The 14746-nt window shown below is 50.8% G+C and overlaps 1 protein-coding gene across 1 annotated transcript; it reads right to left on the reverse strand.

Annotated features, from left to right (window-relative positions):
• Positions 1-1309: 1309 nt before the first annotated feature.
• On the reverse strand, positions 1310-10307 carry LOC119946620 (glutamine synthetase-like). The gene is made up of 6 exons (XM_038768040.1): positions 10139-10307; positions 7689-7850; positions 6849-6995; positions 6278-6405; positions 2448-2647; positions 1310-1619 (listed from the first exon to the last, which is right to left on the reverse strand). Exons 1-6 carry the CDS (start codon positions 10305-10307, stop codon positions 1310-1312), a joined length of 1116 nt encoding a protein of 371 aa, XP_038623968.1.
• Positions 10308-14746: the final 4439 nt, after the last annotated feature.

Genomic DNA, 14746 nt, shown 5'->3' on the forward strand with positions numbered 1-14746 from the left:
TCTCAATTGAACACAGGACACCTTCTAGACTACGAGCCCACTGTTGGGTGGGGACCGCCTCTATGTGTTGCCAACTTGTACTTCCCAAGCGCTTAGTGCTCTGCACACAGTAAGCGCTCAATAAATACGATTGATTGATTGACACATAAGATACAAACTGCTCTTCCATGGGCTGGGACAGGGTCACAGTTTCTTGGGGGGGCTCCTGGCTGGAGGTGGGGCAGGGGGGCACTTAATTGGTGTCACAGTCTGCTGCAACAACCCAGATGCAGAAGAAGCTCACGTGGCCTCCATCCTCCACCCCGCTGCGCCATGAAGTCAGTTGGTTCGAGCGCGAGTCTCCCCGCTCCCCAGCCCCCCTACTTTGCAGCTTGACTAGGCCTGATCCTAATCCCTCTGTGCAGGGCTCGGTAGCCACCAGGGAGTTCTCGGGAGCCCCGGGTGACCCGAAGAGGCCAGCTGGCTCGAAGCTCTGTCCCCGAGATTCACCAGTGGGCTCCCCTCCCTGCACTGCTGATTTTCCTAGAAATCAGTAAGATTCTTGGTTCTGGGTCAGTCTCAAATGGGAAACAAAGCCATCCCTCAGCGCCCGCTTCTGTCGCCAGGTGATACTGTACCTTCCTAGAAATAGTCGAGTTGTAGATTCCCAATTCCCCCAATACATTTACCTCATCTGTAAAATGGGGGTGAAGGCTGTGTCCAACCTGCTGATCTTGTATCTACCCCAGTGCTGGACACATAGTAATGCTTAAATACCCTCATTATTTTTATCGGGGGGCCGAGGCCCAGCGGGGGGACCCCTGGACCAGCTGGGAGAAGAGAAAGGGCAGGTGGGTCCAAAGCGCAAATTCGTTACGGGCAGAGAACGTGCCTGCTGCTTCTGTTGGCTTGTCCTCTCCCAAGCACTCAGTACGGTGTTCTGCACCCAGGAAGCGTTCAGTAATAATAATAATAATGGCATTTGTTAAGCGCTTACTATGTGCCAAGCACTGTTCTAAGCGCTGGGGAGATACAAGGTGATCAGGTTGTCCTATGGGGGGCTCACAGTCTTAATCCCCATTTTCCAGACGAGAGAAGTGAAGTGACTTGCCCAAAGTCACACAGCTGACAAGTGGCGGAGCCGGGATTGGAACCCATGACCTCTGACTCCAAAGCCCAGGCTCTTTTCACTGAGCCACGCTGCTGGTTCAGTAGATACCACGGGCCATCGACGGAGTCAGGGCGGCCCCCGGCCTCCGCGTCCCTTTCTTGGTCTCCTCGGTACAGCTGGAAGAAGGGGGAGAGGAGGAGAGAAGTCCTCCGGCCGGGGTCACTGGCCCCAGGGCGGCTGGGGCCCGTCGAGCAGGGTGGTCCACACCAGGGCCTCGGTGACGGCGTAGGGGTCGCAGTTGGCGGCGGGCCGCCGGTCCTCGAGGTAGCCGCAGCCGTCCCGGCCCACCTGGCGAGGGACGCGGACGCTGGCACCCCGGTTGGCCACACCGGCCGAGAACTCGTGGAGGCTGGACGTCTCGAGGCGGCCCGTCAGCCGCCGCTCGTTGTCCCGGCCCCCCCGGGGGTCGTACAGGCTGATGTGGTGGGCATGCCGCCGGCCCAGCTTCTCGATCGCTTCTTCGATGAACCTGCGGGCACCCGGTGGGATTCCAGGAAGGGCAGGGGGAGGGGAGCCCCACGACCCACCCAACCGTCATCATCATCAGTCGTATTTATTGAGGGCTTACTATGTGCAGAGCACTGTACTAAGCGCTTGGGAAGTACAAATTGGCAACACATAGGGACAGTCCCTACCCAACAGTGGGCTCACAGTCTAAAAGGGGGACCTTTTAAAACCATCACCTCCTCTCCCTGAAAGGAACACCCCCCTTCCCTCCCTTCTCCCACCTCCAGGCCCAGGACACCCCCCGTCCCCTCCAAGCCCCTCCAGATTTGGGATATTACAGTGCTCTGCACACAACATCCTGTATGCTCCTTGAGGGCTGATTTTATGTCTACTAACTCCATTGCAATAACAACAATAATTCCGGTGTTTGTTAAGCGCTTACTGTGTGCCAGACACTGTACTAAGCGCTGGGGTGGATCCAGCGCTTAGAACAGTGCTTTGCACATAGTCAGCGCTTAATAAATGCCATCATTATTATCAGCCAAGCAAAGCGGGTTGGATACAGTCCCTGTCCCCCGCGGGGCTCACGGTCTTATTCTCCGTTTCACGGATGAGGTAACTGAGGCCCAGAGAAGACTCGCCCAAAGTCACCGTAAGTGGCAGAGCCGGGATTAGAACCCACAACCTCCGCCTCCGAAGCCCGGGCTCTTGCCACTGAGCCACGCTGCTTCTCTCCCGCGGGCCCGTGGGAGAGCCGGAGCGCTTCCAGAGCCCGTCCGCCCTGGGAGGGTGGGCATCGGGCCTCTCTACTGGATGGCCAAAGGCCAGGGTCCCCACCCGGGCCACTCACCGGATCCCTCCACTCTGCCGCATGGCCTCGGTGCTGTAGTTGGTGTGGCAGCCAGCGCCGTTCCAGTGGCCCGTGACGGGCTTGGGGTCCAGCGTGGCCACCAGCCCGTAGTCCTGGCAGACGCGGTGCAGGAGGAAGCGGGCCATCCACAGGTGGTCTCCCATCTCGATGCCCTCGCACACACCCACCTGGAACTCCCACTGCCCGGAAGGGCACCGGCCGGGGTGAGCAGATGGACGGGCGGGCGGGCAGACCCCGTCCCCTCGCCCCCACCCTCTCTGCCCACCATCCGGGACCCCCGGGCCCAGGAGCAGGGGGACCGCTCCGACCCAGGAGCCAGGCCTGTCCCTTCGGCTGCCATGCTCCTCCGAGGCCCACCTTAGTGCCCTACCCCCACAGGCCGGACCTACACCCCCGGTGCTGCGATTCATTCATTCATTCACTCAATCCTATCTATTGAGCACCTCCTGTGGGCAGAGCACTGTACTGAGCTGTTCTCTGCAGTGGGAGGGACTGGAGTTCAAGCGCTTAGTGCGGTGCTCTGCACACAGGATGCACTTAATAAATATAATTCATTCGATCGTATTTATTGAGCGCTTACTGTGTGCAGAGCACTGTACTAAGCCCCCGGCCCACGTCATCCCCAGGGCCTGGAATGCCCTCCCTCTGCCCATCCGCCAACCTAGCTCTCTTTCTCCCTTCAAGGCCCTACTGAAAGCTCACCGCTTCCAGGAGGCCTTCCCAGACTGAGCCCCTTCCTTCCTCTCCCCCTCGTCCCCCTCTCCATCCCCCCATCTTACCTCCTTCCCTTCCCCCCAGCACCTGTATATATGTTTGTGCATATTTATTACTCTATTTATTTATTTAACTTGTACATATCTATTCTATTTATTTTATTTTGTTAGTATGTTTGGTTTTGTTCTCTGTCTCCCCCTTCTAGACTGTGAGCCCACTGTTGGGTAGGGACTGTCTCTCTATGTTGCCAACTTGTACTTCCCAAGCGCTTAGTACAGTGCTCTGCACACAGTAAGTGCTCAATAAATACGATTGATTGATTGATTGATTGAAAGTACAAGTTGGCAACATATACAGATGGTCCCTACCCAATAACGGGCTCACAGTCTAGAAGGCTTCCGTGAATGAGTTAGCCCCTGAAATAATAATTATGAAATTTGTTAAGCGCTTCCTATGTGCCAAGCACTGTTCTAAGCGCTGGGGGAGTTACAAGTTAATCAGGTCGTCCCACGTGGGGCTCTCAGTCTTAATCCCCATTTTACATGTGAGGTAACTGAGGCTCAGAGAAGGTAAATGTCTTGTCCAAGTATGATTCAATGAGTGGGTTAGCCCCTGTAATAATCATTATGGAATTTGTTAAGCGCTTACTATGCGCCAAGCGCTGTTCTAAGCGCTGGGGTAATTACAAGTTAATCAGGTGGTCCCAAGTGGGGCTCACAGTCTTCATCCCCATTTTCCAGATGAGGTAACTGAGGCACAGAGATGTGAAATGACTTGCCCGAGGTCACACAGCAGACAAGTGGCGGAGCCGGGATTAGAACCCACATCCTCTGACTCCCAAGCTGGTGCTCTTTCCACTAAGCCCCGCTGCTTCACTTAGCAGCGTCTCTGTAGCCTGGAAATTAATTATTATTAATAATAATAATTATTATTATTTAAACTGTGAGCCCACTGTTGGGTAGGGACTGTCTCTATATGTTGCCAACTTGTACTTCCCAAGCGCGTAGTACAGTGCTCTGCACACAGTAAGCGCTCAATAAATACGATTGATTAATAATAGATTGGCTAGATAAGGGAGGCAGAGCACCCTGTGGTGGTGTCGGCCACTTCACAGGCCCAGCCTGGAGGAAACCAACCCCGTCGGCTTTCCTTACCCCCGGGTGGTAATAATGGTTTTGGTTTTGTGCAGCGCTTACTATGTGTCAAGCACTGTTCTAAGCGCTGGGGGTAGATACAAGCAAGGTGATCAGGCTGTCCCATGTGGGGCTCTCGGTCTTAATCCCCATTTTCCAGATGAGGGAACTGAGGCCCAGAGAAGTGAAGTGACTTGTCCAAAGTCACACAGCAGACATGTGGCGAAGGTGGGATTAGAACCCGCGACCTCTGACTCCCAAGCCCGGGCTCTTTCCATTAAGCCACGCTGCTTCTACATATCATACTATAATATTGTTATACTATACCAACACTATACTATACAGCGCTTAGAACAGTGCTTTGCACATAGTAAGCGCTTAACAAATGCCATCATTATTATTATTATTCATTCATTCATTCAATCGTATTTATTGAGCGCTTACTGTGTGCAGAGCACTGTACCGAGCGCTTGGGAAGTACAAGTTGGTAACATATAGGGACAGTCCCTACCCAATAGCGGGCTCAGGTTGTCCCACGGGGGGCTCACAGTCTTCATCCCCACCTTACAGATGAGGTAACTGAGGCACAGAGAAGTGAAGTGACTTGTCCAAAGTCACACAGCTGACAATTGGTGGAGCCGGGGTTTGAACCCATGACCTCCGACTCCAAAGCCCGGGCTCTTTCCACTGAGCCACGCTGCCTTTCGCGAGCCCCTATTTGGCCATATTCATTCATTCAATCGTATTTATTGAGCGCTTACTGTGTGCAGAGCACTGTACTAAGCGCTTGGGAAGTACAAACTGGCAACATATAGAGACGGTCCCTACCCAACAACGGGCTCACAGTCTAGAAGGGGGAGACAGAGAACAAAACAAAACATATTAACAAAATAAATTAAATAGAATAAATATGCACAAATAAAATAAATAAAACTATACTAACACTATACTATCATTGTTACAATATACATTTATTATACTATAATAAAATACAGAATATCATAACAATATAATATATGATGCACGATAAATAATGTAATGATTAATTATTAATAATAAAAGATGGTCTAGGTAAGGGAGGTAGGGCGCCCCCTGGTGGTGTCAGCTACTTCACAGGCCCAGCCTGGAGGAAACCATCCCTGTTGGCATTCATTCATTCATTCATTCATTCATTCAATCGTATTTATTGAGCACTTGCTGTGTGCAGAGCACTGTACTAAGCGCTTGGAAAGTACCATTCGACAGCAGAAAGAGACAGCCCCTACCCAACAACGGTTACCCCTGGGTGCTCTCCCCAGCTCCACGGCAGAAGCCCCTTCCCCACCCTCATCCTGGCTCAGTGGAAAGAGCCCGGGCTTGGGAGCCAGAACTCATGGGTTCTAATCCCGACTCTGCCACTTGTCGGCTGGGTGACTTTGGGCAAGTCACTTCACTTCTCTGTGCCACAGTCACCTCATCTGTTAAATGGGGGTTAAGACTGTGAGCCCCACGTGGGACAACAGGATCACCTTGTAACCCCCCCGCCAGCGTTTAGAAGAGTGCTTTGCAAAAAGTGCTTAACAAATAATAATAATAATGATGATGGCATTTATTAAGCGCTTACTATGTGCAAAGCACTGTTCTAAGCGCTGGGGAGGTTACAAGGTGATCAGGTTGCCCCACGGGGCTCACAGTCTTCATCCTCATTTTACAGATGAGGGAACTGAGGCACAGAGAAGTTAACTGACTTGCCCAAAGTCACACAGCTGACATTTGGCGGAGCCGGCATTTGAACCCATGACCTCTGACTTCCAAAGCCCGGGCTCTTCTCCACTGAGCCATGCTGCTTCACGCTGCTGTAGATACAGGTTAATACAAATGCCATCATCATCATCATCATCATCATCATCATCCTGGGGGAGGGTTTTGGGGGTTGGTCCCCATCTCGCTGCGGGAGAAGACCCCCCCACCAGATGTACCCACCTGAGCAGGCATGACCTCCGCGTTGGTGCCGCAAATCTTGACCCCAGCGTACAGACAGGCGTTGTAGTGGGACTCCACAATCTCATATCCATACACCTTGTCTGCCCCAACCCCACAGTAATAGGGTCCTGGGAGGGGAGAGCAGAACGAAAACTGTAACCTCGCTGAAGGCAGGGAATGTGTCCGTTTACTGAGGCGCTTTCGACGCCCAAGCACTTAGTACAGTGCCCCGCGCACGGGAACTGCTCAATAAATATGACTGACTGGACTGGAAGCTTCTTGAGGGCAGCGATCAGGTTTACCGATGCTGTCGTAGCGTCCTCTCCCAAGCGCTCAGCACAGAGGATGCGCTTAAATGCCCCTGATTGATTTGGAGAGGTTACAAAGTGCTGGGCCCGGCTCTTCAGAGGGCCGAGGAGGGCGGACCCTTGCAGGAGGGAGAACGGGATGGGCACAGAGCCTTCCGTCCTTGGCCCGGTGTCTTTCCAGCTCTTGCTTGGGCACGGAGGGGGCTGGACGCTTGGCGGGTGGGGGACAAGGGGAGGGGACGGGCCTCCGGGCCTGCTCTCACCCTGTGGCCCGGGGAATCCGTTGTCAGGCCAGCCAAAGGGGTGCCCGTTGACCCCCAACAAGGTGTATTCCTGCTCCATCCCGAACCAGGGCTGGTGGGTCTGTGCCAGGTCCATGGCTTCCTTGCAGCTCCTCCTCAGGTTGGTCTCTGGGAGATGAAGAACCCGGGCTCAGCTCTCCAGCCGGGGACGAGGCACGGGGGGCCGGGAGGGTTGGAGAGGAGAGGGGAAGAGATAAGGAGAAAGAGAAAGAAAGAGAGAGAAGGAGACAGAGAGAGATAAAGAGAGAGGGAGAAGGAGACAGAGAGAAAAAGAGAAAGAGAGAGGGAGAAGGAGACAGAGAGAAAAAGAGAAAGAGAGAGGGAGAAGGAGACAGAGAGAAAGAGAGAGAGAAGAAAAGGAGAAAGAGAGAGAGGAGAGGAGAAAGAGAGAGAAAAATCCCTGTTGGGTAGGGATTGTCTCTATCTGTTGCCAAATTGTACTTTCCAAGCGCTTAGTAAAGTGCTCTTCACACAGTATGTGCTCAATAAATACGATTGAATGAATTTTACTGACAAGGAAACAGGCCCAGAGAAATTAAGTGACTAAACTGGGATTAGAATCCCTGGCCTCCTGACTCCCAAGCCCGGGCCCTTTCCACTAGGCCACACTGCTCCCCACACAAAGTGCCGAATGCAGGCGTTCAGTAAATACCCCCGACGACGGGAGGTCTAGTCCTGGCCGAGTCTCTGGATTACCCAAGCAGACCCCCAACCCAAACCCCCCACTCTTTTTAGGAGGCACGTCGCCGGCCGAGAAGCCAAGGCCGACCTGCTCTTCCACGGGCATCGCCCCGCTCTCACCCGCTGGCTTCCTGTTGTACTTGAGGACTTCGCAAAGCACCAGCTTGTCCGGGTCCCCGAAGAAGGGGTCTCGAAACATCCTCACCGGGATCAGGTACATATCGCTGTTGGAACCTTCAGCTTGGCCGGTGCTGGATCCATCAAAGTTCCACTCGGGAATCTCTGGAGGGGACGGGGAGAAGAACGGAAAAGCAAAGTCACCATCGGGCTCACGGGCCAAGAGGTGGAGAGAATAATAATAACTGTGGTACTTGCTAAGCGCTTCCTACATGCCAAGCACTGGGTAGATACAAGTTAATCAGGTTGGACATAATCCCTGCCTCCAATACAGGAGTGTGGAAGGCAGTGCGGCTTACTGGAGAGAACATGGAGCAGGGAGATGGGATCATCATCATCATCAATCCTATTTATTGAGCGCTTACTGTGTGCAGAGCACTGTACTAAGCGCTTGGGAAGTACAAACTGGCAACATATAGAGACAGTCCCTACCCAACAGTGGGCTCACAGTCTAAAAGGATGATTGAGTTCTAATCCCGGCTCCCCCACATGTCTGCTGTGTGACTTTGGGCAAATCACTTCACTTCTCTGTGCCTCAGTTCCCTCATCTGTAAAGTAGGGATTAAGACTATGAGCCCCATGTGGGACAGAAACTGTGTCCAACTTGATTAGCTTGTATCTACCCCAGCGCATTAGAACAGTGCCTGGAACATAGTGCTTAAAAAAATACCACAATTATTATTATTATTCTTGGCCCCTCTCTGGAAGGCCCAAGGTTTCAGGCCCGGGGTCGGCTGCAATTTTAGACCGCAAGCTCATTGTGGGCAGGGAACGTGTCTGTTATATCATACCTTCCCATGTGCTTAGTAATAATAATAATAATGATAATAATAATAGGCATTTGTTAAGCGCTTACTATGTGCAAAGCACTGTTCTAAGCGCGGGGGAGGATACAGGCTGCATAGTACAGGCTGCATAGTACAGTGCTCTGCATACAGTAAGCGCTCAATAAATACGATTGAATGAATGAATGCTGCTCCAGGGGTGCCCTTTTGGACTCCACCCGTAGGAGAGCTGCCTCATCCCCCGACCCTAGTTTGCCTCCGAATGGATGACTTCCTGTTATCCCACCCCGACTCCCGCAATATAATAATAATAATAATGATGGCATTTATTAAGCGCTTACTATGTGCAAAGCACTGTTCTAATATGTGACTTCTGTTCTGCCAGCTCACCCAGGGAGCTCAGCGTGTGTACAGAGAGAGGCGGAGGCAGCCAGCCCAGACTCGCCCCACTCGGGGCCATTTTGGGGGGTACAGGATTGCTCCTTCCCTTCCCCACAGCACCTGTATATATATTTGTACATATTTATTCCTCTATTTATTTTACTTGTACATATCTATTCTATTTTATTTTGTTAATATGTTTTGTCCTCTCTCCCCCTTCTAGACTGTGAGCCCACTGTTGGGTAGGGACCGTCTCTATATTGTACTTCCCAAGCGCTTAGTACAGTGCTCTGCACACAGTAAGCACTCAATAAATACGATTGATTGATTGATTGATTCCTGTCTCCCTCCCCCACCTCTCCAATACTGCCAAGTTGGACGGTCAGTCTTGAAATGTGGGACACCCCCCCCACACCACTTAAAGCTCATTCCCTACCATCTCCCCCACCGCAGACCATGAGCTCGCTGTGGGCTGGGATTGTCACTGTTTATTGTTGCAGTGTACTTTCCCAAGCGCTTAGTACAGTGCTCTGCACGCCGTAAGTGCTTAATAAATACGACAATGACTGAAAGAACGAACAATATATACATAAATATACCGGTTCACCCTCCTCCTTAGACTGTGAGCCTCAAGAGGGTGCCTGACCCAATTAACTTCTATCGTCCCCAGCACCCGACACACAGTGAGTGCTTCTTATCTTGCCTTATTCCATTGAGTCGTTTCCGACTCATAGCCACACCACGGATACATCTCTCCCAGATTGCCCCGCTCTCCATCTGCCATCGTTCTGGTAGTGGATCCACAGAGTTTTCTCCGTAAAAACCTGGAAGCGGTTTACCACGGCCGCTTTCCGCCCTCGACTCGCTCCCGGGCCGCTGCTGCCCAGCCCGGGGGAGTTTTGAGTTGTAGAAGAAGGCCTGCCGCTCACTAGCCATTGCCCACACTAGGACTTGCCCAAGCTAAGGACTGGGATTTAGAGAAGCAGATCACCTTGTAACCTCCCCAGGGCTTAGATCAGTGCTTTGCACATGGTAAGCGCTTAATTAATGCCATTATTCTTCTTCTTCTTAGGACTGGAACAGACAGGCCTCTGCTCGACTCTCCCTCCCGTACCCAAGACTGGTAGAGGACTGGAAACTCCAGGTGAGACCCCGAGAGGGGGATTACTCCCACTAAGAAAATACCAAAAAACAAAACGAAAAAACCCAACCACCCCCCACCGGTACCTTCGATGTTTTGGGGTTCTTTCTCCAGAGTCCTGGTCTTGAAGCGAAGCCCCTCTCCACTCCCATCAATCCACACGTAGGTGACCTTAACAGCACTGTCCCGGGGAGACAGGTGTCTGTAATATTCCCTCACTGCCTGGCTCAGCTTGGAACTGTTGGACACCGCCATGCTGCTGACTCTGGGGAACAGAAACCTCATCGTTAACAAGAGGACATTCATTCATCCAATTAAGCACTCACTCTGTGCAAAGCACTGTATTCAGTCATTCATTCAATCGTATTTATTGAGCGCTAAGCACTTGGGAAGTACAAATAATAATGGTAGCATTTATTAAGCGCTTACTATGTGCAAGGCACTGTTCTAAGCGCTGGGGAGGGTACAAGGTGATCAGGTTGTCCCACATGGGGCTCACAGTCTTAATCCCCATTTTACAGATGGGGGAACTGAGGCCCAGAGAAGTGAAGTGACTTGCCCAAAGTCACACAGCTGGCAATTGGCGGGGTCGCGATTTGAACCCATGACCTCTGACTCCAAAGCCCGGGCTCTTTCCACTGAGCCATGCTGCTTCAAATCTGCCCACAAGCAGTTCCCGATGCCCCCGAGGACGCTGGTTTGCAGGCCGGGGGTCCGGAGGAAGCCCCGGCGTAGCCCCCCTGGCCTGACCTGCCCTGCCTTCTCATTCACTCAGCCGTATTTATTGAGCGCTTACTGTGCGCAGAGCACTGTACTAAGCGCTCGGCAAGTACACTGCGGTATCAGATAGAGACAATCCCTACCCAACAACAGGCTCACAGTCTAGAAGGGGGTGGCAGACAACAAAACAAGTAGACGAGTGTCAATACCCTTAAAATAAATAAAATTATAGCTATTTACACATTATTAGATAGCTAAATAAATGAAAAGAAATAGAATAAAAAATCTGTACGAGTGCTGTGGGGAGGGGAAGGGGGTAGAGCAGAGGGAGTAACTAACTCTAGTCCCTGGAGGACTGTGAGCCCCACGGGGGACAACCCGATCACCTTGTATCTCCCCCAGCGCTTAGAACAGTGATTATGTTCAATAATACGCTAAACTAGCACTCTTCGTCCCTTCAAAGCCCTAATGAGAGCTCACCTCTTCCAGGAGGTCTTCCTAGACTGAGCCCCCTTTTTCCTCTCCTCCTCCCCATCTCCCCCCCGCCCTGAGCTAACAAGCCTCAGTCTAATGATTGGGCAGATCTGCTCTGCCCTTTCACCAAACCCCTGTTGGGTTGTGGGATTGTCTCTATTTGTTGCTGAATTGTAATAACAACAACAACAATAATAATAATAATAATAATAATAATAATAATGATAATGGCATTATTAAGCGCTTACTATGTGCAAAGCACTGTTCTAAGCGCTGGAGAACTTACAAGGTGATCTGGTTGTCCCAAGGGGGGCTCACAGTCTTAATCCCTATTTTCCAGATGAGGCAACTGAGGCCCAGAGGAGTGACTTGCCCAAAGTCGCACAGCTGCCAATTGGCAGACCCGGGATTTGAACCCATGACCTCTGACTCCAAAGCCCGGGCTCTTTCCACTGAGCCGCGCTGCTTCTCAATTGGAGTCCCCAAGCGCTTAGTCCAGAGCAGAGCAGCGCTTATAATAATAATAATGATAGCATTTATTAAGCGCTTACTATGTTCAAAGCACTGCTCTAAGCGCTGGGGAGGTTACAAGGTGATCAGATTATCCCACCGGGGGGCTCACAGCCTTAATCCCCATTTTACAGATGAGGTAACTGAGGCACAGAGAAGTTAAGTGACTGGCCCAAAGTCTCACAGCTGACAGTTGTTGGAGGCAGGATTTGAACTCATGACCTCTGACTCCAAAGCCCGGGCTCTTTCCACTGAGCCACGCTGCTTCCCCAGTGCAGAGCACACAGGAAGCGCTCGATTGAATGAACGAGTGAAAAGGAGGAGCAGATGGGGGGAAAAAGGGGGGGCTCAGTCTGGGAAGGCTTCCTGGAGGAGGGGAGCTCACCTGGTGTCACCGCCGAGCTCCGCACGGGGGCAGTGGCGGCTCTCCGCACAGCGCGCCTTTTATAACGCCCGTCGAGGCCGGGGCCCTCGAGGCTCAGCCAATCAGGAGGCAGAGAAGGAGGACGCCCCTCCCCCGAGTTTCCAGCTGTCATTCATTCATCCCTCGCATCGATTCCTTCCTTCATTCATTAATTGATGAATACAGTGCTCTGCACACAGAAAGCGCTCAATAAATTCGATTGATTGATGATGGTATTTGTTAGGCGCTTACTATGTGCCAAGCACTGTTCAATCAATCAATCAATCAATCAATCATATTTATTGAGCGCTTACTGTGTGCAGAGCACTGTACTAAGCGCTTGGGAAGTCCAAGTTGGCAACATCTAGAGACAGTCCCTACCCAACAGTGGGCTCACGGTCTAGAAGCGGGAGGCAGACGACAAAATAAAACAACTAAACAGGTGTCGTAACCGTCAGAATAAATAGAATTATAGCTATATGTCCATCATTACAGCGTGGCTCGATGGAAGGATGCTCTCCACATAGTAAGCGTTTAATAAACGAGAAGCAGCGTGGCTCATTGGAAAGAGCCCGGGCTTTGGAGTCAGAGGTCCTGGGTTCAAATCCAGCCTCCACCACGTCTGCTGTGTGACCTTGGGCAAGTCACTTAACTTCTCTGAGCCTCAGTTCCCTCATCTGCAAAATGGGGATTAAGACTGTGAGCCCCACGTGGGACAACCTCCCCTGCGCTTAGAACAGTGCTTTGCACATAGTAAGCATTTAACAAATGCTATTATTATTATTAAAATAAATAGAATACTAAATATGTACAAGTAAAATAAATAGAGTAATAAATCTATACAAATATAGACAAGTGCTGTGGGGAGGGGAAGGAGGTAGGGCAGAGGGGGGAGATGGGGAGGAGGAGAGGAAAAAGGGGAAGAGGTGAGCTCTCATTAGGGCTTTGAAGGGACAAAGAGAGCTAGTTTGGCGGATTATAATCACTGTTCTAAGCGCTGGGGGAGATACAAGGTGATCAGGTTGTCCCCCGTGGGGCTCACAGTCTTCATCCCCATTTTACAGGTGAAATAACTGAGGCCCAGAGAATTTAAGTGACTTGCCTAAAGTCACACAGCTGACAAGTGGCTGACCCGGGATTCAAACCCACGACCTCTGACTCCGAAGCCCGGGCTCTTTCCACTAAGCCGCGCTGCTTCCCATCCATTCATCCAGTCCTATTTATTGAGCGCTGACTGTGTGCAGAGCACTGCCCTAGCGCTTGGAAAGTCCAATTCGGCAACAGATAGAGACAATCCCGACCCAACAACAGGCTGATTGGGTGCTGACTGTGCAGAGCACTGCCCTAAGCGCTTGGGAAAGGACCCTACTGCAATAGAGACAATCCATGCCCACAACAAGCAGGAGGGAATTGCTTGTTTTCACCCCCGCGCTTAGTACAGTGCCTGGCACATAGTAAGCGCTTAACAAGTACCATAATTACTATTATTCTTTCTCCCTCTTTCCCTTCCCTCCCTTTATCTTCCCCACTTCCTCCCCCTTTTCTTTCCCTCCCTTCGTCTCCCTCTCTTTGGATAATTTCACTTCATTTCTCTGGGTCTCAATTCTATCCACCCCAGTGCTTAGTACAGTGTCTGGCACATAGTAAGACCTTAATTATTATTATTATTATTGTTATTATTATTATCATTATCATTATTGTTATTATTATTATTATTATTATTATTATTATTATTATTATTATTATTATTATGGACAGAAAAGGTAAGGTAATACTGAGCCTGGCCCCAGGACGGTACTGTTTCTCAGCAGGAACTCCCACCCTGGGCCTGTACTGGACTCGTGTGAGGAATTGGGGGGCATCTCCCCCATCGCCCCCTTCCCCGTAGATCAGGATTCCTGATGGGAAGCAACTCTTCCCTGGGGCAGGGAGAACTCCTCAGCCAATCAATCAATTAATCAATCCACAGTATGTACTGAGCGCTTGCTGTGTGTAGAGCACTGTACTAAGCCCTTGGGAGAATACACTATGACAGAGTTGTCAGACACGTTCCCTGCCCGCAACGATCTTACAATCAATCAATCAATCAATCAATCAATCAATCAATCAATCTTATTTATTGAATAATAATAGTAATAATGATGGTGTTTGTTAAACGCTTACTATGTGCCAAGCACCGCTCTAAGCGCTGGGGGTTATCAGGTTGTCCCAGGTGTGGATCAAAAGTCTTAATCCCCATTTTCCAGATGAAGTAACTGAGGCACAGAGAGGTTAAGTGGCATGCCCAAAGTCACAAAGCTGATAAGTGGTGGAGCCGGGATTAGAACCCATGACCTCTTACTCCCAAGCCCGGGCTCTTTCCACTAAGCCACATGGCTTCTCATAATAATTGCTTCTAATAATTATTGTGGTATTTGTTATGTTCATTAATCCATTCAATCATATTTATTGAGTGCTTACTGTGTGCAAAGCACTGTACTAAGCCCTTGAGAGAGGACACTATAAAAATAAACAGACACATTCCCTCCCCACAACCAACTTAATGTCTAGAGGAGTTTACAGAGCTTACTATGTGCCAAACACCATT

The sequence above is a fragment of the Tachyglossus aculeatus genome, chromosome 27 (assembly GCF_015852505.1).
Source record: "Tachyglossus aculeatus isolate mTacAcu1 chromosome 27, mTacAcu1.pri, whole genome shotgun sequence".
NCBI classification, from domain to species: Eukaryota; Metazoa; Chordata; class Mammalia; order Monotremata; family Tachyglossidae; genus Tachyglossus; species Tachyglossus aculeatus.